This window comes from Mustela nivalis (assembly GCF_964662115.1).
Source record: "Mustela nivalis genome assembly, chromosome: 7".
Classification (NCBI taxonomy): Eukaryota; Metazoa; Chordata; class Mammalia; order Carnivora; family Mustelidae; genus Mustela; species Mustela nivalis.
Genome location: NC_139026.1, coordinates 100534680 through 100561514, shown reverse-complemented (window position 1 = coordinate 100561514; position 26835 = coordinate 100534680). Strand labels below are relative to the sequence as shown.

The following is a 26835-nucleotide window of genomic DNA, read 5'->3' as shown; positions in this document are numbered from 1 at the left end:
GTAGTGATGAAATGTTTTTCCTTGTTTTAACACAATAAAGTTAGGTACAAACAATTCACTTAAATTAATGAACAACAAACTTTCACTTCAGAGAATCTAGGAAAATCATTTTTCCTTTTTAAAAAAAATTATAAATTATATTTTCTTCAATGACACTGATCTATATCACTGAATGGTGATTTCATAATCATGACATGACAAAATGCACTTCATTTTTATTCATTATTCATGAGCACTTAATAGGGAGAAAATATGATGATCTTTCAAAATTAAGCCATGTCCTTCAAGCACATATATTGTTTTACATTGAGTTATTGGATATGCTTCACTCTCCCCTAATTAAAAATTCCTGATTTGATTCTTAGGTGCACAATTGAGATAAAGGCTTCACAGTACCTCAGACACAACTTCATGTGACATGAGTCTCTGAATGGCGGTCAAACATAGCTGAGTAATCTTTGGCTCCTTGGTTCCACAACCCATTAGAAACGGCTGAACCACCTCTGAGCTGTTTTCTTTCAAGGCTTTATTCAGAATACATATAAAATAAATTATTAAATCTAATTCACAAGAAGGAATATATATATTTACAACTAGTATTAACAATCTTAATAAAAACCACTTTATGTAAATACTAAAATACAAACCAAACAATAAGAGTTAAAATACTTTATACAGATACTATCGACTCCATATCTAAACTAACCCCTTAGCTATAGCTTTCCCATGCTTTTCTCCTAGCATTGTCTTTTGGTTTTCCTCCATCTCCTCCTATAAAATCTTTAAGGACAACTCAGAAGTTCTATCCTGCCTTGGAGAAGTACTCTATTTCTTCAACAGTGCATGAGGGGAAATATGAAAAAGAATAAATACCTCAGAGTAGAAAAAATAATTAAAAATAGTATATACATCATCCCCATCACCCTTCTGAATGTTCAGAAAGAAGCTCCCTAGAATTTCATTACATGCCTTGAATTTATATGGCCCTAATTTCTTCAAGAAATAAACTCATTAAAAAACAATAACATTACTCCTATTTTTACTATAGCATTCTTTAAGTTAAATGGATGCCCATGCTGTAACTCCATATCTTAATTTAACTCTTTCAACAAAGCCAATTCTTTCAGATGCTTTAAAGTAGCCAACAAAAATGTAAAAAGTTAGAACATGCACAAGCTGAGTAATACCTTAAATTTACAAAATGAAATTAAATCAGTATACACTTACTTAATAGCTATACAAAGATGAGTAAGACAGGTCTCTGAGGATGAGGCCATCCTCAGAGAATTTAAACAGATAACATGGAATTCCATCTCCTTGGAATTCCAAGGAAAGAGAACATTAAACTTATGTGTTTGGTATATGGTTTTCAAAGGCAATACATCCATCAATTATTCTTTTGAGGTTAAAACTTATAATTAAGACAGACAAATCTGAATTTTAACTTTTTTTTTTTTCAAAGGAAATTGTCGGAAAGTCATCCACAGTCACCATGAAAAATATAAAACTAGTCTCAACATTAATTTCATCATTTAAATCCTCATCTTTCTTCTCCCAAACCTCCCTTTATAGTATGTATGCTAAATAAAGCCCACAATCTCCTATGGCATACTCCACAAAGTCCCTCAATATGCCAGCATAAATTACTGATTTAACATAGCTAAGAGATGGCAAATATGATCGTCAAAGAACAGTGTTTCCAAAAGGGCTCCTTGCCTTATTTCCTTGCTTTCTTAAGCATAAAAGTTTTGATTCAAACCAGAGTCACAAATTTTCCATAACAATGTCTCAAAACATTTAGATGAATGATTAACAAAGGAAAATAAAGCTAAAAAAAAAAAAAATAGTGAGGCAGTAAATATGCTACCATATTCAATCCTGCCAGAATCTCTGAAGTATGAGGCTATTCCTAACTCTATTGAACATGCCTAGTTATTAAATGCCATTCAGGTAAACAGAAGTTTATCACTGATCATTTTTATGACGTTAACATGTTTCTCATTTGAGTGTCACAATAATCACAGAGAGTTTACAGAGCATGATTTGGCTCAAGTGCACAGTAAGTAAGTGGTAAAGCCAGATTTTTAAAATAGGTCTTCTAACTCCTGGTTTGCTATTCTTCCCACAACATTATACTGCCACTCTTTAAGGTAAACAGCACTTAATGCAAATCAAAGTTAAAACTGTTTAAAGTATGAAAGAGGACCAATGAACTGCACTGCCTAAAGTCTTCAGATAAATTCAGGAAAGAAACGGTCTTTATAGAAGGGGAAAAAAAGTACTTTCTTGAGCCTCTTGAGGACAATGACTTCAAGACACACTGGAGGATCACAAAGACAAATCAGTGCCAATTAATTATGATACAATGCCTTCTAATCACTTAGATTTGTTCCTCACAATTTCGTCCATCAAGGCCATTGTTCTCTCTTGTCTCTTTGATAACAGCCATTCTGACAGGTGTAAGGTGATTTTCTTATTGTGGTTTTGATGTGCATTTCCCTGATGATTAATGGTACTGAACATCCTTTCATACACGTGTTAGCCATCTGTATGTCTTCTTTGGAAAAATACCTATATAGGTTTTCTGCCCATTTTATAATCAGATTGTTTGGGATGCTTCATTTCTTGAAAGAGTACTTCACTATTGACTCTGAGATCATCTAAGCCAATGTCCCCACACATAATGATGTTGGTGCTTTTTTGACCTTACCATAAGATGTCAACAGAAAATTTCTGTACAACAACTAGGTGACATTTTAAATAGGAGTCAAACTTACAGGATATCGACAATGCACATAACTCAAACGATGTAATAATAATATGAATAACTATAAACAAGTTCACATATGCACTGAAAAAGACACCTCCAGACTACCTGGCCCACAATGATTCTAAGATGTCATCAATTTTAAGATGTGTTATCAATCTGAGGAATACTAAAATGTGAAAAACCTGTGCAGCTTAGAATGAATAAAATAAGGTTAATTTCAGTGAAATGCTATATACAGGTCAGTCACAGTTACCCATGTGTCTCAAGTTAGGATAAATTAAAATAGTATTAAAAATAATTTTTAGGGGCATCTAGATGGCTTAGTTGGTTAAATGTCTTAGGGGACATTTGATCTTAGGAGAATGAGTTCAACTCTTGATCTTAGGGGAATGAGTTCAAGCCCTGCACTAAAATAAAAAAAATTAACAAATAATAATGATAATTTTTATAAATTTTATTTTAATGTAACTCAAAGGAATCAAATATCGACTTCTTGCCTCCTTCTCATTTTCTTTTTTCTCCCAGTTTATATAAGAATAAAATAATCAAAAAGGAAATTCCTATGTTATCCAGGATAAATAATCAGTAACAAAAAAACTATTGATCTGTTGTCTTTTGAAGCATATGTGAAAACGAAAACATCTACCATATCCAGATCACAATACTATAAGATAGATTATAACCAAAAAAAAAAAAAAAAAGTTAGTTTTTTTTTTCTTCTTCTTTTAAAGCTGACAGTAGGGCGCCTGGGTGGCTCAGTGGGTTAAGCCACTGCCTTCGGCTCAGGTCATGATCTCAGGGTCCTGGGATGGAGTCCCACATTGGGCTCTCAGCTCAGCAGGGAGCCTGCTTCCCTCTCCCTCTCTCTCTGCCTGCATCTCTGCCTACTTTGATCTCTGTCAAACAAATAAATAAAACCTTTAAAAAAAAAAAGGTGACAGTAGTCTTAAACAGAAATTAATATTGCTCTTCTGAGAGGCGCTCTGTTTATATACAATAATTTTAATGACATGGTATTTAAACACAGCTTTATAGAACACCTTCCAATGGGCTTAGACTTTAGAAATCACATTGAGGAAAAAGCTGTATAGCAATAAAGACAACCTGCTCTAACCATTTTTAAAAATCATTCCAGGAAAGAAAGAGAAAAAGGTCAACTCTTTTTAATCAAAACTCTCTATTTCAATTTTAAAATATAAAGTCAGGCTTTTAAGGGGTCAGAAAAAGAGTTCATTTTTTTTAACCTAAGTTCTTTAATAAACATGACTCCTTTAATAAAATAACACTATGTTTGATATTTTATTTCCAAATTGTATAACTGTGAGAGCAAATGATACACTTTCACACACCTGGAAGAGGTCCAGCAGGTCCCCATATCCTAGGGGTTTCCTTGCTCTGTGCAGTTTCACTGCATAATTGTAGTTTTTATCCTGGAAAGAAAGAATTAAACTAGGATACCCCACTACGAATCACATTAATGGGGGTTAAAAGTTTCATTATGATAAATTTTAAATGGTCATTAAATAACAACTGTAATTCTTGTGAAAGAAATAAAATGTGATGCAGACATGACTGCTATCTTCAAAATCCCTTAAAATTTAATTATTAAAAAGACTGATATTTCTAACAACATTAAAAAAAATAATTAAATGATTCTAAAATCTGAAAATACTTTAATAAAGTCACTCAAGAATAGAAGGACAAATAAAATATGGGCAGTTTCATATTAAAAGCACATATTATGAAAAGGAAGGATATTCAACAAATGATGCTGGTTTAATCAGTAATTCTGCACAAGAAAAAAAAATCTAGGTCCTCATGTCACTCCACATATTCATTAAAAAAAATAAATTAAAAAAAATTTTAAAAAATGACTGTCTACTATGCGGGGAAAGGGCTTCCTAAATGCAAAACAAATGAGAAAAGTTACATTATGTAAACATGAAAAACATCTAGACAAAAATTTAAAAGATAAATAACTTGCAGGAAATATAAACATGATGGGAAGTCAATACTTTTGCTATGTAAACAACTCAAATAATTTGATAAGAAAACACAAAAACTCAAAGAAATAAATGTATAATGAAAAAAAGAAAATAATATATTCAGAGGAAAATGTTCAACATTAAAGACAAATGTCAATTAATATAAGAATCATTTGCCTGTTCAATTTCCAAAAAAGATTTTTTAAGATAATAATCAGGCAAAGATGTTATAAAAATACACTCACATATTGCTGGTAAAGGCATAAAGTTTTATCTTTTCAAAAAGATAACTCTTTTATCTTTTTGAAAGATAAACTGGTGACAAATTCCAAAACCATGTTCATATACTTTGATTTAATAATCTCATTTCTAGAAATTTATCTTAAAAAAATTTCCAAATACTGAAATATGTCTAACATAAAGGAATGGTGAAATAAGCTACAAGCACTTTTTCCAATATTATGAAGGAATTTAAAAAATTAGAAAAGACAGCATCAAAGGAAAGTACTTAACAATGTAAAAATACAAATTAAAAGGTTAAAAAGTTTTTAAGTATCCAAGGAAAAGAATAAATAAGAACATATTACGCCGTAGAGAAACTATGTAATATCTGGCCTACTAGATTAACTTGTAAGCATGAAATTAATTACAGCCCCCAAGGTCATTTAGCCGAGATTATAGAACTAGCCCACCAACCGACCTCTACTTTATGATGGTACACTGAAATACACCTTCCACACTGTTGTGCAAATAGTTTACATAAAAACATTAAAATGAGGGGCACCTGGGTGGTTCAGTTGTTAGGTGTCTGCCTTTGGTTCGGGTCATGGTCCCAGGGTGCTGGGATCAAGCCCTGCTCAGCAGGAAGCAGCTTCTCCCTCTCCCATTCCCCTTGCTTGTGTTCTCTCTCTCGCTGTGTGTGTGTGTGTGTGTGTGTGTGTGTGTGTGTGTCTCTCTCTCTCTCTCTGTCAAATAAATAAATAAATAATCTTTTTAAAAAGAAAAAAAAATACATTAAAATGAATGTGCCACTGTCCTGATTCAAACTCTTCCATCAAGCAGCTCACGAAGTTACACAATGGCAATGCTTGAATAGTGTATCCAAATAGACCAAACTATTATAGACCAAATAGTCTATCCAAATAGACCAAACTGTTCTCTCTCCCATATATTCAAGTAATCTGCTTTACTTTCCACTTCTATACCTTATTTGCCTGGCTAACTTCTTCCTTTTTTAAAGATTTTTTAAAAATATATTTTTTAAGATTTTACTTATTTATTTGAGAAAGAGATCACAAGTAAGCAGAGAGAGGGGGAAGCAGGCTCCCTGCTGAGCATGATCAAGCTCCCTGGCTTGATCCCAGGACCCTGAGATCATGACCCAAGCTGAAGGCAGAGGCTTAACCCACTAAGCCACCCGGGTGCCCCTGGCTAACTTCTTTCTAAGCTTTGAGACTCAGCTTCAGATTCCCAGGCTGGATTGGATGCCTTCTTTATGTTCCTATAATAATAAGCCTATTTTTCCATCTTGGCATTGACCACAGTATTAAAATTCTCATTTAGGGGCTGTCTCCTTCATTACTCTGTTATCTGGCTAATATGAACTAAGTATGACAAAATTCATCTACCAGAGTCATCATAACATGTAAAATTACAGGAAAGACTGGGAAGTAGTAAAACACAGTAGAGGTAGCACTAAGAGACTTACTCACATTCTGGAGTGACTCACTTACTATTAGCCTACATTTAATGAGGGCTTATTATTTCCTGCTAACTACTAACAATATAAGGAAGAGTATCTCTCCTAGTGATTCTTACATAATGATTTCCTTATTAACAATGTATTTATGATATATATTCTACAGATGTTTATAAAATATCACAAGCATATATACTGATAAGATAGAAAATACTAAATAAAATCAGCAGATAAATTACCTCTTAACATCAGAAAATAATTCCAAAGCATAGTTACCCATTGCTATTTAAAGACCTTTTAGTAATAAGACCATGTAGATATGAAAAAGATGAGGGAAACTGTGAGAAAAGAACACAAATCACACATAATGATCATCTATGTAAAAATTCTACACATAAACTGGCAGTAGCTGAAAGCAGCCAAAGATAGATGTAACCATTATGGTTTTGAGTATGGATTAAATACACAATTTTAAGATATCACAACTTCATTGGTTTCCTTGTTTCAACTATTCAAAAAGCAGATTCTCTGTTTATGTAATTTTTGTATAACACAAGCCTTCTCAGTCAACCTCAAGTATATTATAAACTGGCTTAATAAAAACATTTTGTAATTTATGGTAGTCAAGTGTAAGATTAAGGCATTTGGCCTTGTAAATGAAAAACTTGATGTTGCTTTGTCTCATTTGCAGAGTTTTTATCTTTAAAGAAAAAGGAAATTCTGAGATAATGATCTGTATATCTGAATCGATGCTGACATTACCTGGCATAGCATTCCCACTTATGTCAGCATTCATGACAGCAGTGAAAACAAAGAAAAATAAACATTAAAGGAGGATGCTTAAAAGAAGGGGAGATGCAAAGCAAAGATTTATTCTGCAATGTAAATAACCTTCCTTTGGAAAATAAATCTAAGAAAACTAAAGCTGGCTAGAAAACTACGCTGAATATCACTGGTCAGACTAGTTAATCCTAATTAAGGGTGCTGATTGTTATAGCAACCCTTTATATTTTCTGAATATGTAGAGGTATCTGAGAATTCAATATCCCATTTCATTTGCAACTCCTCCATTGTTTGGTATCTTTAACATCCATGATAGCACAAAAGAAGTAACCTACAGTCTCTAGAACTATAGAGAAGTAAACACTTCTCAAGAAATTAAAATTTTTAAAAAGTTAACTACAAATTTTTCTTAGTATAAACTGTACTCTAATTAAGTAGTTTAGAAACTATATATTGACGAAATTCTTTTCCCTTATTCTTGAGAGCCTTTGATTTTCAACATGATAGTGGTCTAAAAAGGTACAAATACTAAAGTATCAATGCTATAGATACTTGGTAAAAAATGCAAGGAAATAGTTTAAGTGATATACAGCTCCTCAATTACATGGCTCTGGACACTATGGACCTTAAAGCATAAACTATTAATTGTATTTGCATAAAGACTTGTTTAGCATCATTTGAATAAAGCTAATTGAATTAAAACAAACAGCCCACCTATACATTAAACTCACACTGACAGAGACAAAATTTTCTTACTTGTTCTTAAAATTTACCAATTAGACATTTTATTTACTTTGGTATAGAACTCAGCACCAGACAGTGATCCTCTGAAGAAATCAGTCTCTTTAAAAAATCTTCATCAGCTACAGACCCAATGAAAACGTCTACTCTTGGTGAATAACTAAGGACATGATATCAGCAGTTATAGTAGCAAAAGTTACTATTTGTAATGATATTCTAAAATGATTAGCTAATTTAAAAACATCCAGATCATAATTTATCTTAAAACATTAGTTTCCTCACAGTAGCTAATCCACCCAACATGCATCTCCCAAAACCCACTATCCCACCCTCCAATCCAACCATACCTACCTTTGCCTTTACCCACCACTTTCACTATACCCCTTCTCAAAGTGCACAGAGCATTATTCAGCGCTGTGAATAATGTTACAAAACTATTTGGTGTTTCGACAGATTGTTCAAAATCAGAGAAGAAGCTGTGAGAAACAGATGCAACATAGGAAAGCTCACCCTAAGGGCAAATGTCCAGCAAAGCCCGGCAAGCCCAAGTGAAATCCACCTTCCACCCTTAAAACTTGCCCCCAAAAGTCTTCACTTCATTTTGTAATACTCTTTGAGATTCCACCAATTAGGGATTTTTTGGTATCACTTTTAAAAACGTAAAGAGATTTATGAGAGTTGGAGAGATTCTCCACTACTGAATTTTGTGTCAATCCACTTAATAGGACGGCTTTTCTCCTATAACCAGCTGAGAGCAAAGCACCATTGGAACTGGAAATGCAGATTGAAGGATCAGTAAAGTAAGCAACAGTTACATATAACCCTTGGGAGGGAGTAGCTGGTGTGGAAACCTCACAATATCACGGCAGCATACTGTAGCGGGAAGAACATGGGTTCTCAACAGCCCTGGATTTAAATCTAGTTCCACCACTTAATCATGTGACCTCAGTCGAGTAACTTAATCTCCTTGCATGTCAACATGTTCTATTATAAAGTAGAAGTATTTCCCCACAAAGTTGTCTTTTATTAAAGTGGCACAAATGTCTCACACGTAACAGATTCTCAGAAAATGCTACTTTCCTTTTCCATGTTCATTACAGAGGCAAGAACAAAAAGGTGCCAAAGAAAAGAAGTAGATTGAGTATCAAAAAGAGTGCCAAAGAGGAACTCCTGAAATTCCTCCTTGAATACCAGTTCAATCAAGAGAATGTAAGAAAACTTTTTTCTTTTCTCCACCCAGCTCCCATTCTTTCTTCATGACCATACTGTCTTAGTCCTAGGATTCAAAACTCATACAGTACTACTAACTTTATAATACTACATTATCACCTGTTTATATTATATAAAGATAAAATAGATCTGAATCTTTCATTCCATTCAGCACAACAAATATTAATTGAATGTCTTTTATGGGTAAGGTGTGTCTTAGGTGATGGACAAGACACGGAGGAGAATGCAAATCCTTGCCCGGAAGACAAGTAGTTTTAACTTTTCTGACTTCAGAGAATTACATGACATTCATCTTTGGCAAATCCAATTAGTTCGTAAGTTAGGGACTTTTACATGTTATCATCATAAACAGCATGCTAGGGCATAAGGAGAGGCCACAGAAAACTGATAGCTCTTTTCTGGGTTTTTTAAAGATTATACTTTTGTTATTAGTGAAATTTTCATTAATGGTTGAATTTTTAAGCAAAAAATTACCTGCCAAAATTTCGGTGTTTCGTGCAGCTATTGTTTTAACTTTTATTATTCCTGATTCAGCAGCCTGCAAGAATAAAAATAATTAGAACATAAAACTTACTATCAACATGAATTACCTAGGGAAAGAAATCATATATGATCACTATTATCTTTATTTTCAAAACTTCAGAAACTAAAGCCCAGTAGTGCCATAAATATTAAATGTAATAAAATGTGATTCACCTGATTACTCACATGCAACTCGGTATTACAGCATGTTGCCTTTCTCTGCCTAAAGCACATTTAATCCCTCATGAATTGAAATGTTCATAAAATATAAAAATAATATACAAAAACAAAGTCTAATGAAAAAAACTAGGTTTCTCTTCCCCATTTCATACCTCTGTCCCCACCACTAAAAAAAATTGCAAAACACTGCAAAATCAAGTAGACCTGTTTTGGATTTGAGAAGAATGAATAATCAATAAGTATGTTATTACTTTTAGTTTACATTTTTTTAAACACCCACTAGATTTTCATAAGGCACCTAAAACACTGTATCATTAAGTGCATTTAGCTGGCAGCATTTGGAAGTTATATAGCATTTTATACAATGCCACAGAACTGTGCTGTCCAAGACAGTAGCCATTGGCCACATGTTGCTATTAAGCACTCTGTATGAGGTTAGTCTGAATTGAGCTGTACTCTTAAGTATAAAATACACAACAAATTTTGAAGACTTAGGGCACCTGGGTGGCTCAGTGGGTTAAGCCGCTGCCTTCGGCTCAGGTCATGATCTCAGGGTCCTGGATCGAGTCCCGCATTGGGCTCTCTGCTCAGCAGGGAGCCTGCTTCCTCCTCTCTCTCTGCCTGCCTCTCTGCCTACTTGTGTTCTCTCTCTGTCAAATAAATAAATTAAATCTTTAAAAAAAATTTTTTTTGAAGACTTAGTATGAAAAGGAAATGTAAACTATCCCTTAAATATTTACACTGGTCAAATGTTCAAACAGTATTTTGAATATATTGGGTTAAATTATATACTATTAAAATTTAATGCCTGTTTCTTTGTATTTTTAATGCAATTTAAAATTACACATATGGATTGCATTTGTGGTCCACATTATATTTCTATTGGACAGTGCTGACATATAACACTGATATACAACTTCCACCATAGAAACTCAGAACATTTTCACTATCAAGAAACATGCCTATTTAATACTTAAACTGGTCTCCACACTTCCAAAAATAATATATATTCATAAGTTATATGCCTAAGTTTTCCTATTAATTTGCTTACTACATGCTCATTTATTTTGTCATCTCTTACTGCTTGCTAAGAGACAAGTGATAGCGGGTTCTAAAGGTTTAAAAATCACTATGGAAAAACACCTGTGTCCTGGGGGTTCTTAGTTTGAGGGGCACTGGATAAATGCATAAAATAAATACTACACTGTAGGCTATACTATGTACAGTATATGACCTTTGTCATTCTGTTGGTTTCCAAGCATGTGAAGCCCTTGCCTGTGTTTGCAAATTTCCCAACTTCATGAGTTCTGACGCAGGATAGAGCTTATCTACACTATTAAAAATGGAAAATGCCAGATACTTGCTTTCCCACATGCCCTGGGAGCCTATTCTAATTCAAACAGACACACTTAGCAGGGATTCTGAACATGGAGAGAAAAGCAGGGACAAGAGAAAATTCTTTCTGATGACAGCAATACTGAAGGTGACATCTACTTTCCCAGGGCAGTAATAGCAGAACCCAGTGGCAGCACAAAGGGGCCAGTGCCATCTCAGGTATCTAGTCACTTGTTTGGCAGAGAACAGCAGGTCCCAGCTATTTAGCTTCCCTTTGTTTCTGCACTTTTTCTAAAGCTGGTTTCCTCCAGCCTTCTGTCAATTATGTGGGCCACTCAATATATATCAGTATACTTCATTTCTGCTAAATCAGTCAGAGCTGGTTTTCACTGCTCACAACTAAGAAGCCTGATATACTAGGACTTATTTCTATAACTTTAAGAAATGAAAACATCCAAGTTAAATGAACATTGCTACAAGCAAAAATATAGTAAAAATAAAATTCTTTGGGGAAAGATAACTGATTTTCTAATTATTTGGGGCAGGCAGTGTGTATCAGAAACACCAAAGGCTTAAAAAAAAATCCTGATGCCCAGGTTGTAACACATTCCAAGGAATGCCAGTGGGAGCTAGGCATCAGTATTTTTTCAAATCCTCAGGTGAGTCTACTATGCAACAAAATCTAAAAGATGACTGCAATAATGTATGCAAAAGATGATGGTATAAAAAAGATGATGCCCAAGGTAACAGTGATTGAGATAATAAAAAATGGTCAGATTCCAAATATACTTTGAAGATGTACAAACCATAGCAAACTTACAGTAAAAATTTGGGTAAAGAAAAACAAAAAACCAAAATCTCAAGAATACTGAAATCATTATATATACTCTGTTATACTCACACATCGCATCTCAAACTCTGTTAGGTAAATTTCTTACAGAGCCACTCTGTTGTCACTGAGATTACTTCTACCATCATTTTCAAGCTCTTCCCCTCTTCACTATGACCCTTTGTACCCCGTATATGTTCAAGTTCAGTATTACTTCCTGCTTCAGCATCAACAAAAATTGGTCTAACTGAACCATCATAAATACCACTGTTATTTGTCCTAACTCTGAATTCTAGCTAGTCTGACCGAAACAGTTTCCAAAATCAGTCCTATCACTTGCTAGTTACCAGATGTCAGTCAGTAAAAGATTTCAAATTTGCTAGACACTATTCTGATTCCCTGAGATAAATTAATAGTCTATCCATGTCTGTGTCAGAGATATGTATAAAGAAGTACAAATAAATAAATTGTAAAGAGTATAAAATGCTTAACAATTATTTTTATACCTACACAATGAGGAAAAGGAATAAAAAGTGGATGGGTTTTTTTTTTTAAAGTATAATAGTTCCAAAGTAGTGTTTTAAAAGATACATAACCAGTATTTTCATTCCTAAACACACACAAAAAATCATAAGGACTATTTGTTGTCTTAGAGATAATTAGACCTATCTTAGAGATCCCCATTTTTTACATGCAGGTTTCTACTCTCTTTCTACTTGGAAAATGTAACAGCTTATCCCCTAGGCACCCTGTGTGGCTGGAAAGTCTCATTATCAGACTTTACTGACAACATTTGTATACCAGGGACTCCCTAACCACTATAGTCTTACTTCATACACTGGCCTAGCTACGTCTTCAAGAGCGTCTTTTATAAATGGAGATATTCAGACTCAGATTGCCCTCTGTTTATCAGTGATGGTCTATGTGAAGAAGAGTCTTTAATTTCTTGCTTTATAAGTATCCTCTACTCTGATCAGGTTATCTTGTAACCTGATACAAGATCTTGTACTCTGATCAGGATATCTTATATATCCACTAGGGAATTACTCAATTATAAACATAGTTATTTTTTTTTCCTAAACTGGCTCTCAAGCATAAAATACTTTTTTAAGAAAGTTGCCATTTCTGTAGGCTTAGATAGAGATAGGATAGGATAGGTTAAGGTGGGTAGTCTAATATATCTATTCCTGGGGGTAATCTGAGTTAGGAAAAAACACCAAAATTAAATACACTGTAGTACTTAATACCCTTTACTCTTAAAATTAATCTCTCTCAAGAAATATTTTTTCTTTTTTTCAATATTTTTTGCTTACCCAAATAGACTCACCAAGGACTTTGGCATAGAAAAGCAGAGACATGGGGCACCTGGGTGGCTCAGTGGTTTAAAGCCTCTGCCTTCAGCTCAGGTCATGGTCTCAGGGTCCTGGGATCGAGCCCCGCATCGGGCTCTCTGCTCAACAGGGAGCCTGCTTCCTCCTCTCTCTCTCTGCCTGCCTACTTGTGATCTCTCTCTCTCTGTGTCAAATAAATAAATAAAATCTTTAAAAAAAAAAAAAAAAAAAAAAAAGAAAAGCAGAGACAAAGAGAATATGTACCCCTCTTCCAAGACCATCTAGAATATTCTTGGCATCACTTCTTACTTGGTAAACTCTTCCTGGGCAATCTCATAATTCCATGGTTTCAATTACTTTCTAAATGCTGAAGACTCCTAAATTATATTCCTGTTCCTTGCCTGTCTCCTAAGCTGTAGGACTTATTAACCTAAATGTTTAAGGGGCACCTAAAATTCAAGATATTCAAATAGGTGTCATTATGTCACCCCCTCCATGCATTTCCACTTCAGCCCCAGAAACACATGTTTCTCCTCCTTATAATCTCTATTTTTCAGAACAGCAGCAGCATCCATCTACTTACCTACTACACATCTAGAGATTCTCCCCCTCATCCCACAAATCTGATCAACCACAAAGGCTATTTTGTGAGCATATCTTATATTCATCCTTCTCAAACCCCACTTCTGCGCCTTGATTTAAACTTCTCATTATCAACCTAAATTAGTAAAATGAAGGTTCTACTAGTTTAGAACCTAAACAACCTAGAGATTTCTCTACTTATAATCTTGCCCTCCATTCATCCACTGAGTCAAATTTTCAACAGTTCCCTAGTTCTCTACTAGCATTTCTCAAAACTGAATAGTGTAAGACCACCCTTTAAAAGAAACAAAACAAAACAAAAACAAAAGCAAAAAACAAAACAAAACAAAACAAAAAAAACCCATAGACCTACCCAGTTACTGACAAATCTAAGCATGTATAAATCAAATTAGGAAAAAATTCCTTATTTTTACCACTCCTAAATTATAAACCCAACAAATTCAAAAGTTACATACAGACCCAAACTAACACTAATTTAATGTGACAAATAATGTTTTGCTGAAATTAAACCACTGCTGATAACATGAAGATAACTGTAGACTTATGGAGCAGGTTGTCCTGATTTTGGCACCCTTATAATACCATAAGTAGTGACAGAAATAATTTCTTCCATCAATTTTTTCTGTGACAATTATCAAAAAGCTTTCCCATATTTGTGGGCTATCTATGGTTTGTACCTATAACACTTTATCCCATTCACCTCATTACATGTCTATTCCTCCATTCTAACTGTAAGCCCCATAAGGACAAGAAATATATTCTATTCATCCCTTCATATTACTAATGCCTAACAGTGCCTGGCATACAGGAGCTACATAATAAATGTTTCTAAACAAAAACATAAAAAGTTCTAAGTAGAAAAAGAGACTTTATTGCCCATTAACTGAAAAATCCAGAGGAAATCTGACCCAGAGGAAATCTGACCCAGAGATTCACAAAGCCATCAGGGCTGCAGTTCCACTTCTTTGCCATTCTACCAGATCTGTCCTGTTCCATGGTAGGTGAATCCTTAGGCCACTTCCAATCTTGGCAATAAAAATAGCTGCAGTCATTCTACACCTCACAATTTTATATGGCACTATCTAATAAAGATCTCTTTCAGTAGCTTTTAAGAAAGAAAGGAAACTCCTTGTCCAGGAGCACTCACTGGCATTATGTAAGCTGGGCAGAAATGAAGGTGGGGATGGTGGGGGTGGGGAGGGTTTAAACTAGATTAAACTAATCAAGGTATGGTACCCTGAAGAAGGAGTAAAATTAATTCATCTCAATCCAAAGGTCTAGAAATGAAGGAAGAGGAAATGGATGTCAGGAAGAGAATTAACAAATGTCTACTACTTGAACTAGGGACAAACTAAAAAAAAAAAAAACAACAAAAATTTAAAAAAAGGAATGCTAATTCCCTTTGTCAAAGCTTCCATGTTTTTTAGAAACATATGTTCTATGTTCTATGTTTTTTATTATGTTCTGTTTAAAAAAAATGAACTTTTTTTTAACTTTCATCTATGAAAACAGATCTCAAAATCAGAACTAATTTACCAAAGGTCCAAATTAATGATCCATAGGACATAGCATTAAAAAAAGAGCTAAAGAAGTAATGTGAAATTCAAGTTAACAGCAACTTGGATTTTAAAATGTACTCATAAAAAATAAAATAAAATAAAAATAAAAATGTACTCATAAGACATCAGGCAGGCATAAAGCTGCCTAAAGACTTATGATTTTGGATGTCAGGTAAAATCAAAAGACCTAAAGTGAAGTCTACACTTGGGAATAGGGAGATCTAGAACATTCCCTAGAGGACAATATATGTGATATGCCTATATATATGGTATCCCTTTTCTTTCCTTTTAAAAAAAATTTTAATCTCCAACAAGTAACTAATTAGTACCTCCTAGATATAAAAATGCTTTGCACTATGGTGAACAGAAAGATAAACAAGATTCAAGATTTACCCATAAGGAGCTATTTGGAGAAAAAACAAAAACCCTAAAATCGCTATAACAGAAGGTAAAATATAAGAGTTATGAAGAAATAACTTTTAAAATAAGTTTAAATGAAAATTGAGAAAACAGAGGGAAACATAATAGCTTGAAAACCCTGGGAAGGAGCTGTAACAGTTTTTGCTCAAGCAACTACCAGTACATGGCACACAGCAGGTACTCAAAAACTATTTCATGAACAAATGAATGAAGGGATGAGAAAATTAGAAAATTATCTGAGGGCACCTGGGTGGCATAGCTGATTGGACATCCAATTCTTCGTTTCAGCTCAGGTCGTGTTTCTCAGGATCATGCCTCAGGGCTGTGGGATCAAGCCCTGCATCAGGCTCCATACTCAGTGCAAAGTATGCTTGAGATTCATTTTCTCTCTCTCTCTCTCTCTCCCTCCACCGCCCCTCCCCCTTGCAGACAAATGCTCCCTTCTCTCTCAAATAAATCAATCTTTTTTTTTTTAAGATTTTACTTATTTATTTGACAGACAGAGATACAGCGAGAGAGAGAACACACACGGGGGGAGTGGGAGAGGGAGAAGCAGACTTCCCACCGAGCAGAAAGCCTAATGCTGGGCTCAATCCCAGGCCCCCAGGATCATGACCCAAGCCGATACCCAATGACTGAGCAACCCAGCTACCCCATCAAATAAACAAATCTTCAAAAGAAAAAAGATAATTATCTGTAAAGCTGATTCATTCATGCAACAAATGGATAAGCAACATTTAAAGTGGGATTAAATGAAAGGTAGGATTTTTCTTTTTTTTTAGATTTTATTTATTTGACAGGCAGAGATCACAAGCAGGCAGAGAGAGGGGGGGAAGCAGGCTCCCTGCTGAGCAGACAGCCTGATTCAGGGCTCAATCCCAGGACCCTGGGATCATGACCTGAGCTGAAGGTAAAGGCTTTAACCCACTGAGCCACCCAGGTGCCCCAAGGATTTTTTTTTTTTTTTAAGATTTTATTTATTTGTCAGAGAGAGAAAGATCAAGCAGGGGAAGTGGCAGGCAGAGGGAGAAGCAGCCTCCCGTTGAGCAGTAAGCCAGACATGTAACTCGATCTCAGGACCCTGGGACCATGACTCAAGCCAAAGGCAGATTCTTAACCCACTGAGCCACCAGGTATCCAGAAAGGCAGAATTTATTTATTTATTTTTTTTAAGACAGGAGAAGGTGAGTCTGGGCCAGCAAAAGGAACCTCAGAAACATGAAAGAGGAAAGCAGTAGCACATATTTGAAGAATATATAGCAGGCAATAAATCTTAGCTGAAGTATAAAGGAATATGAAGAGAATATGAAGGTGATGACACTTCTAGATAGGAAGGTTAGGACAATCAAGGAGGGTCTTAAATACCATGCTAAGGGGTCCTTTACGTACAGAGCAGCCACTGAGTGTTTCTGAGCCATATATTGAGTATATTAAGCTAGTGGTTACATGTAGAATGGTTTATCTTTTGTGTCATTATTGCATACTAAAGACCAGGCATTTGAAACCTGGAACTAAAATAATATGCTGAGAAAACAGAAAGAAAAAGAGGTATGTTGGAAATTACAGAGCAGGAAGGAACATGTGACAATGAATACAGAGAGCAGAGGGGGAAAAGATAGCCAAACATGACTAAGGTAAGCACCAGTGATAAATGCCATCAACAGAACAAATGAAAGGAGGGGAAAGGGCAAGTTTTTTGATAAGTTAAGTTCAATTTCAAGAAGTCCTATTTCAAGTGTGGGAAAGATATTCTGGTAGGTGTGTTCCACCAACAGCTAGAAACACAGGTCTCTGCTCAGGAAAGAGAGCAGTCTGTGCAGCCCTTTTCAGAGTCATTGGTACTGGGGTTAAGGCCAGCAGCAGGGGGAGTTAAGAAGATGCCAGGGCTAAGGAATAAGTATGGAGAAGAGGCCTGAAAATAAAATTTAGGATACACTTATAAATAAACAAAGGGAGAAGGAATACTGAAAGAGCCAGGAGAAACAGGAAAGTAAAGTGATACAAACTTCAAAATGAAAGAACTGCAACATGGAAAAGAATGATGAATAGTAACAAATAATGAAGCAAGGCAGAGGAATGGGAACAATGGTAAGAACAAGTTGAGTATGTTTTAAAGGCACTTTGCAGTATGATACAATGGAGAGGAGTTTCAGAAAGATGCACAGGGATTCACATCCCAGTTCTTCCACCTTCTAGCTTTACTAATGTGTGCAAGTTACTGAACCAAGAAAAAACCGTAATTTCCTCATCTGTAAAATTAAAACAGCATCTTGTAATAGAATCAATGGATGCAAGGTCCCTAGACTAATGAAAAAACAATATTTTACTCAACACTGAGTTAACTTCATAATGATAAAGGCAGTCTCATTCATTTTCTTATTTCCCACCATGCTTTACACTTAAGACACTAATAAATTCCTATTAAATTATAACAGTGATAGCAAAACCCAATGTTTTATACATGACTGAAAATAAGCTCTACTTATATAAAAGAAAAATGGGGAAAATTCCATTTTTGAAGTATGTCCTAATGTCTTTTATTTCTTCTGTATCACCAAAGCACAGTGATAAGAAGATGAAATCAATACATTGGACTAAAAGATGTTTTCACTGATCTTTGCTCTCATTTTCTTCACAGAAGTAAAAATATGATGATCAAAACACTTAGTGAAAAAAATGTTGTATATTTTAACAATAAATGTCATTGTTTATGGACTTTCATAAATGTATAAGACATGTTATAGACTAACCAAAAGCTGTTTAAAGAACTCTCACTGTAAAATGCTCTTAGAATACTGCAATAATGTAGAAAATTTTCCTAGAAGTTCTAGTGAAAACATTTCTGCTTACATTATTCTTGAAGTTAACATCTAAACCATTAATCAGAAGAAAATGAATTTAATGAGACCTTAGGAATCTAAGGTAACTCTTCTGGAATAAAGTCATAGATACTACACTTGATCTTAGCCAAAAGGCCAAGAAGCGATGGAATAAAGTCATAGAAAGAGCAGAGTCAAAGGAAAAAAGAGAAAAAGAAAAGAAACAAAGGCCAAAGGCCACTCCCCTAACACAATTATCTAAAATTGCATTATACAGGAAAATAAGTCTTGACTAAAATAATTTCCAACTCCTTACATACTTCTCATATTAATGTGACTGGGGTTGGTACGTTTTTTTGAATAAATTATGAAAATTTATTTCAATATACAAAACACCAACTTACTCTATGACATTTCTGAGAAAACACAATTGGTTGTGTCATGAGTAAATTTGTTCAACCAACATCAACAGAAAAAAAAAAAACTACATTATAAAATATTAAACCAAAATAGCTCCCATTTAAGCATGCAAACATTATCCAGCCCTCATTCTTAACTGTCAAACGATGCTGAAAATGAGATCTTCTCCCTACCAGAAGAGCCAACCAACTTGGTCCTCAGTCCTCATACAGCTGGTTAAACAAAGAATCCTGACATTGTAAGTAAAAGGCATCTCTCTCACCAAACTAATACATAAAAACACTGGGCACTGAGGAACTCTACTATAAGAACTTTTGCTTTTTAAGGCAAAAATCCCTGACAACTAACTCTTATCAAGCCCAAATACACAAGATAAAACAAAGCACCTGACATGGGAAGACTACTTGCACTTTTTTTTTTTTTTTTTTTTTTTTTTACTATTTATACCCTTATTGATTCCACTTCATTAAAAGGGAAAGAAAGGGACGCCTGGGTGGCTCAGTTGGTTAAGCAGCTGCCTTCGGCTCAGGTCATGATCCCAGCGTCCTGGGATCGAGTCCCACATCGGGCTCCTTGCTCAGCAGGGAGCCTGCTTCTCCCTCTGCCTCTGCCTGCCATTCTGTCTGCCTGTGCTCGCTCTCTCCCCCTCTCTCTCTGATAAATAAATAAAATCTTTAAAAAAAAAAAATAAAAAAAAAAAATAAAAGGGAAAGAAAAAATCCATTCAAAACCCTAATTCTGACCACCTCAACTCAAATGATCTTCATTCCCTTCCTCTTCTACCACCCATTCCCAGGACTTCATCATCCTCTCGGGCAGCCTAATTTGGCAATCTGAAATCCATATCCCCTTATTGTCCCAATCCCTGTCCTTCTAGCTCCCCCACTCCACAACTCAACTGGTCTTTGATTAAATTGCTGCTGCTAGGGGCGCCTGGGTGGCTCAGTGGGTTAAACCACTGCCTTCGGCTCAGGTCATGATCTCAGGGTCCTGGGATCGAGTCCCGCATGGGGCTCTCTGCTCAGCAGGGAGCCTGCTTCCTCCTCTCTCTCTCTCTGCCTGCCTCTCTGCCTACTTGTGATCTCTCTCTGTCAAATAAATAAATAAAATCTTTAAAAAAAAAAAATTGCTGCTGCTAGTGCCTTAACCTTCCATCTTCTTTCAATCAACCAAAATTTTGTTGGATTTCCTTATTTAGGAATACAACATAGACATACATACATACATACATCTATCATCATTTCAACCACTTTTCCTGCCAAGACTTTTAAGTGTCCCAAGTCAATTTCTCCTCCACTTCTCTAAAGTGATCCACTGCTCCCCTCAAACTTTCTTTGATTTCTTTCATCACCATTTTGTAATTTTCAACACACAGATCCTGTATATGATTTTTTAAAAAAGATTTTATTTATTTATTTGACAGATAGATCACAAGTAGGCAGAGAGGCAGGCAGAGAGAGGAAGGGAAGCAGGCTCCCTGCTGAGCAGAGAGACCGATGTGGGGCTTGATCCCAGGACCTTGGGATCATGACCTGAGCCAAAGGCAGAGGCTTTAAACCCACTGAGCCACTGAGCCAAAGGCAGAGGCTTTAAACCCACTGAGCCACCCAGGCACCCCTCCCCTCAAACTTTCTACCCATCACTCCTTTCATCACTAATTACTCCTAGCAGTAAGCTTGTTTCCTACCTTACCAAGAATAGAGGTCATAGGCCAAACTGTCCACAACTTCCTATCTCTCCACAATGTCCCTCATTCAAATTTATCACATTCAAATTCATTTTTTTCTTTTTCTCTTCCTCAGTCTGAGGAAAATATGTTCCTTCTCAGATTGAAAGCAAGTTCATTCACTTATGCCCTTGAAACTCCAGCTTTCTCAGGGACCTTGCTTTACAAGGTCCTTAACTTTATCCTTAACTTTAGCTGGCCAGCTACCTCTTTCCCTTTATTGCTCTTTTTTCCTAAAGTTCCTTCTTTGGGCCTGATATTCTAATTCTATACACTCTTCCAGAACCACTTTATCTACTCCTATGGTTTCTATTATCATGTATAAACTGATACTTCTAAATCTGAAATTCTAGACCTTCCCCTTAAGAACCAAATGATCATTTTCGAACTGCTACTGGTCATTTCCACTTGGATGTCACACATGAATCTTAAACTTATTATATTTAGGACTACTCACTTTACCCAAAAAATCAACTCCTCTTATGTTCCTTCTCTTAGAGATCTATCTTGTTTCCAAGCCAAAACCTGGGAGGCATCACAGATTTGTCTCTCTGCATTATATAGGAGGTCACCATGCCCTGGTAATTTTATCTGCTAAGTCTCTCTTTAATCCATGCTCTCTCTTTTACACATGCTCACCACAATGCAAGTTACCTTCTGTCTTCCTCTACTGCTACCTTCATGCAGGCAATCATTTTTTAAATTTGCTCTCTTTGCCTCAATCTCAGTTCCCTCTAATTCTTTCCACCAATACTGTCAGGAAAATGTTACTAAGGGGCACCTGGGTGGCTCAGTCAGTTAAGCATCTGCCTTCAGCTCACGTCATGTCCCGGGGTCCTGCGATCAAGCCCCGCCATCAGGGTCCCTGCTCGGTGGGGAGCCTGCTTATCCCACTCCCCCTGCTTGTGCTGTCTCTCAGTCTCTCTCAATAAATAAATTAAATCTTTGGAAAAAAAGTTACTAATTATAAATTTATCGTATTATTCTCACTCTTAAAAAGCTTTAATGGCTCCCAATTACCTTCAGCATGAAATTTATTTGACATGAAATATAAACATACGCTGTTTCCTCTGCCTGGAATGACTCCCTCCTCTTCTTCTATTGGCTAACTTCTACTCATCCTATTAAAGCTCAACTCAAGAATTACAAATTCTCTCTGATTGTACTTCCAATCTTAGATCCCCCTCATTTGTTTCCAAAGTAATGCCTGCAAACAGAACAGCCAAAATGTTTTATTCACTAAATACATAAACAGAAAGCTTCAGAGATTACTACCTCTGAAAGCACTGAATTTCAATTATACAGAAATGATTTTACAACGCTTTAAAGTAATTTTTAAAGCAAAGGAATAATTTTTCATACAAATATTCCAGAACAAATTAGCTAGCACACTTGTGCTAAAAAAGTTACACAGCTGAAGCACTAAAATTTGTATTTATGGACTAAGAAAAATAAGCAGGAATATGAGAAGGAATATACTGCTGTTATTATTGAATTACTACTTTTATTATAAAATGGCAATGAAATTACAGCCACTATTGAAACAATGTAATAGGCAAAGGATAGATTTATACATGAAAACAACTAAGATGGAGAAAACAATGTGGAAATTCCAAAGATAAGAATAAATATCAATTGGGGCGCCTGGGTGGCTCAGTGGGTTAAGCCGCTGCCTTCGGCTCAGGTCATGATCTCAGGGTCCTGGGATCGAGTCCCACATCGGGCTCTCTGCTCGGTGGGGAGCCTGCTTCCCTCTCTCTCTCTCTCTCTCTCTGCCAGCCTCTCTACCTACCTGTGATCTCTCTCTGTCAAATAAATAAATAAAATCTTTAAAAAAAAAAAAAAAGAATAAATATCAATAAATAAGGGATGCCTGGGTGGCTCAGTCAGTAAAGCCTCTGCCTTCATGATCCCTCAGGTCATGATCCTCGGGTCCTGGGACTGAGTCCTGCATTGGGTTCCTTGCTCGATGGGAAGCCTGCTTCTCCCTCTGCCTGCCGCTCCCCCTGCTTGTGTGCTCTCTCTCTCTGACAAATAAATAAATAAAATCTTTTAAAAATAAATAAATAAATAAGGCGCTATCATTTACCAATACTCTTTTCTTCTGTAAGCACCATGATAAAAAAAAAAAAATTACTAGAAATTTAAAATAAAGATTAAATATAGACGCTATCACTTCATTCTACCTTGTTTAAAAGGTAGTGGGGAAGGAGGCATCCCTTCCAAAGCACATGTGCAATCACCTCTGTACTGCACGGAGTTGTTTAGTACCCTTATAGTAGTTCAGAGTAAGTATTTTTCAGTAATAATTGCGAAGATATTGGGACAGCGTTAACTAGTAAAGCTTCTTATAGTGAGAAAGGCTTTGCCTTAAGGTCTACTAAGCACCATCCTCTCCCCATCCCCAAAATAAATAAAACAAAAATGTACCAGTTCCTGGTACAAAAGCCAAAACTTGGCACTGCTATTAATTTCCAGGAAAAATTTAATGCAACCAAAATATTTCTTGAAAATCAAGGGTCCCTCCTAAAGAATCATCATTTTCAAGATTAACTACTTCATTCTTGTTTTAAACTTGACACAGTAATGGTCATTTTCCAATTCCTAAAGTGGGACCCTAAGTATATTAGAAGTACCATTGGTTAAGGAGTCAAAGTTCTAACATTCAAAGGATTCTTATGGAGTAGGTACTATATACGAAATTATGTATCAGAGATTATCACACCAAGAATTATTTTTGCCATTACCTCAAAGAGTAGGTGCAATCACTAAGTATCTCTTTGGCCCACGTTCAAGTGAAAAAACTAATGAGCTTTAATGAAAGTTCCTAGATTAGATAGACTGAGTTCTAGAATTCTGTAAGTTACCTGTTTGGAATTCTGAATGCATTTTCCTAAAGAAATAATGTAATAAATGGCAATTAAATTTTCAAGCAAGCCCACAAAGGCCTTTATGTGTAATATAGAGAAATCTCAGTCTCTATATAAATTTTAAGAGCTGGGAACAGTCAGTTCTATAAATTGTTAAAATTACAAAATGGATTTGACATTTCAATAATGAGCATTTCTCTTACAATTAGAACAGCCTGATTCTTTAAAATTCTTTAAAACTGCTTAATTCTTTAAAATTACTTAGTATAAATTTTTTAAATAAAATAAATAAAATAAAATTACTTAGTATAACTTTCAACAGAAGAGGATACAGAGAAAATAATGAAAATCTGTATCACAAGCTATTGAGTATCTGAAATAAAACATATTATGATAATCATCTTTCCAAAAGTGGCACATCAGGTTTCCACTATTGGGTAATATTTGCTTACTTTATTAAAGAAATACTAGATGGAGTTTGTTGAAGACTGATGAGACCAAAAGCACTTACAGAAAAGTTAAGGTTCCTTGGAAGCCTAAAATCCAAACTTTACTGGATAAGTTTTAATTATAAAATTGTTATAATAATAAAAGGAAAACATTTAAATTAACATGAAAACATTCCAAAATTCCTTAGTGAACTTTTGGTGAATCCTAAATAGTAAATGAAATTGTGGATATACTAAACTACATTAAATAGGAATAATAATAATTGCCCTTGGGGCACCTGGGTGGCTCAGTTGGTTAAGCGACTGCCTTCAGCTCAGGTCATGATCCTGGAGTCCCAGGATCAAGTCCCACATAAGGCTCCCTGCTCAGCAGGGAGTCTCCTTCTCCAGCTGACCTTTCTCATGTGCTCTCTTATTCTCTCTCTCTCTTTCTCTCTCTCAAATAAATAAAGTCTTTAACAAAAAGAAAATTGCCCTTACAAAAATATCATTGAAATACCTTATGTCAGGTAAGAGAAAGGAAAATGAGAGGTGATTTTAAAAAGCTTAAGAGAAATAAAATGACATCTTAAGAAAAATGTCAATAGTGATTAAATTAAAATTTTCAAGTTAGAAATATTTGGACAATTTATATACATTTTATATACATTATTAGTTGAAGCCTGTTTTTAATAATAAGCTTTTTGCTCTGAAAATCTTACCCTCATAATCTAATAAATCCACCCTTTAACCCTATTCACCCACGAAAGAAAGATGAAGAGTGTATTGAATTTAAACCCAAACGTCCCATTACAGCTGATAACAAGACTTAACATGATTATTGTGGGCCTTCAATATTTGTCATAAGCTAGGTGACTGCACAATTTACTAATTCTTGATAGTACTGACACTGAGTTAGGCTGCGTAACACACGACAAGAAGGAAAACTACCTCCCATTGAGTGATACATACTTAAACGTGAGGAGCGGAGATTTTTTACCACAACGATGGGTAACAGTTTTTAGAAGCAACAAACTAAGTTTTTAATTCTGGCCTGGCTAGTTTCAAGTTTGAAAAAGGCCAGAAAAGGCGAGGGTAAGGTACATTAGCTGAATCGGCTCACTCCCCGAAGTTCATTTCTAAACGCTGAGGACAGCAGTAGAGAAAATCAAAGCACCCCAGTCGTCTTCAAAGGAAACTATAAATTATAACGCGCTTGTGGTGCAAGCCACTGACTCGTAAATCTGGAAAGGTGAGGACCAAGTGAAAATTAGACAGGACAGGAGTTTGGGAGTGAAGGGCTGGGTCTAATAGGACCGGACATGCTTACCGTGCCTTCTCCCAACGCCGTCCAAAGCTTACCTCTTTGACAGGTGGGAATTTCTTCTTGCATTCCAGGGACAAGGCCCGTAAATCGCTCTGCATATTCTCCAGCAGCTTCTTCACCGCCTCGGGGCTGTTGGTGCCGGACATGATCCTCCAAACTCCAATCCAGTATACGAGCGGCGCAAACGAACTCCAGCCCTGTCAGCCCCTGGGGGCGCCAGGCAGATCCCTCCTGGCCTCTCTGGCCTCTCTGGCCCTTCCGCAGCCCGCCTCCTGGGCTCGGCCAGGCCTGGGCTGCGAACCCCGGAGCGTACCCGAGCGCCTCCCGCAACCTCCTCGCAACTCTCACGGCTCCTATCCGAGGCGCCCCCGCAGATGCCCCGCCCCGCTAGGCTCCGCCGGCTCTGACCGAGGAGCCCACAAGGCGGGCAGGTCCCTCCCGCTGCCGCGGGGTCCGGCCACAGTTCGTCACCAGCCAACCTGGCAAAAAGCTTCAGCGATTGCTCCCCAAGCCCTCCAGACTCGCCGACGCCATTACCCGAGTCGCCCACAATTCCGAGCGCGGCCGGGACACGTCAGCCGCACTTCCGGGCACCACGGCCACCGCCCCCGCCGCGGCCAACTGGGGAGGTGAGCCGCAGGAGGGGCGGGGCCGGGGGCGTGGTCACGTTTGGGACCCGCCAGGTTCCGGGAGGAGCCATTTCCCTCATTCCCCACCCCCGTCCTCCGCCCCACCCGCACACACTTGGGCCAGTGCTTACTTACCTCGTCTAAATTTGCTTTTTTTAGGGTGACTGCTCTCTGAACGGAGCCACGTATCTCTTGGCCTATCTCTTGCCGTGTGTTTGAGTTAAATTGTATTTCGGTGTAAGCCGTTTGCTTCCTTTTGGCTTAATCTTCATCCGTTTTGTCCCTCTTCGTTTCTGGCCCCTCGAATCCCTGGGCTAATGGCCCCATGTCAGTGCCCACCTCCTGTTAATTTTTGTCCCTCCTTAGTACCTGAATTGCAGTTCCTTCACAGAGTTGTACGGAACATACGGGTGCACTTACTGTGCTATAGTTATTTATTTCCCTAATTTGTAAAATGGAAGATTAAACTACCCTTTGTTTCAAACCATCCACTGTCTTTCCGTTTCGCCCAAAGTAAAAGTCAGAATTCCTTCCTTGACCTGCCAGGTGCTGTGCGATCTGCCCCGCCCCTTTTACCGCTAGTCTCAGCTAAAATGAGTTTCAGAAGCACTGGATTTTTTTTTTTTTTT

At 36.5% G+C, this 26835-nt stretch overlaps 1 protein-coding gene across 8 annotated transcripts in view; it reads right to left on the bottom strand.

The window, feature by feature from the left end:
- The window catches only part of MON2 (MON2 homolog, regulator of endosome-to-Golgi trafficking), a 111053-nt gene extending 84840 nt beyond the window's left edge, over positions 1-26213 (bottom strand). Inside the window, exons 1-4 of one of the 8 annotated variants that reach the window (XM_082742509.1) lie at positions 25613-26156; positions 9683-9746; positions 4120-4200; positions 397-524 (exon numbers count right to left, since the gene is read on the bottom strand). In XM_082742509.1, coding sequence (XP_082598635.1) covers positions 397-483 — 87 coding nt within the window. In that variant the 5' untranslated portion in view covers positions 484-524; positions 4120-4200; positions 9683-9746; positions 25613-26156. Of the gene's footprint in view, positions 1-396; positions 525-4119; positions 4201-7216; positions 7234-9682; positions 9747-25612 lie in introns of those variants that run through there. The other 7 variants (XM_082742511.1, XM_082742505.1, XM_082742504.1 and 4 more) reach the window with 7 other exon arrangements.
- Positions 26214-26835: the final 622 nt, after the last annotated feature.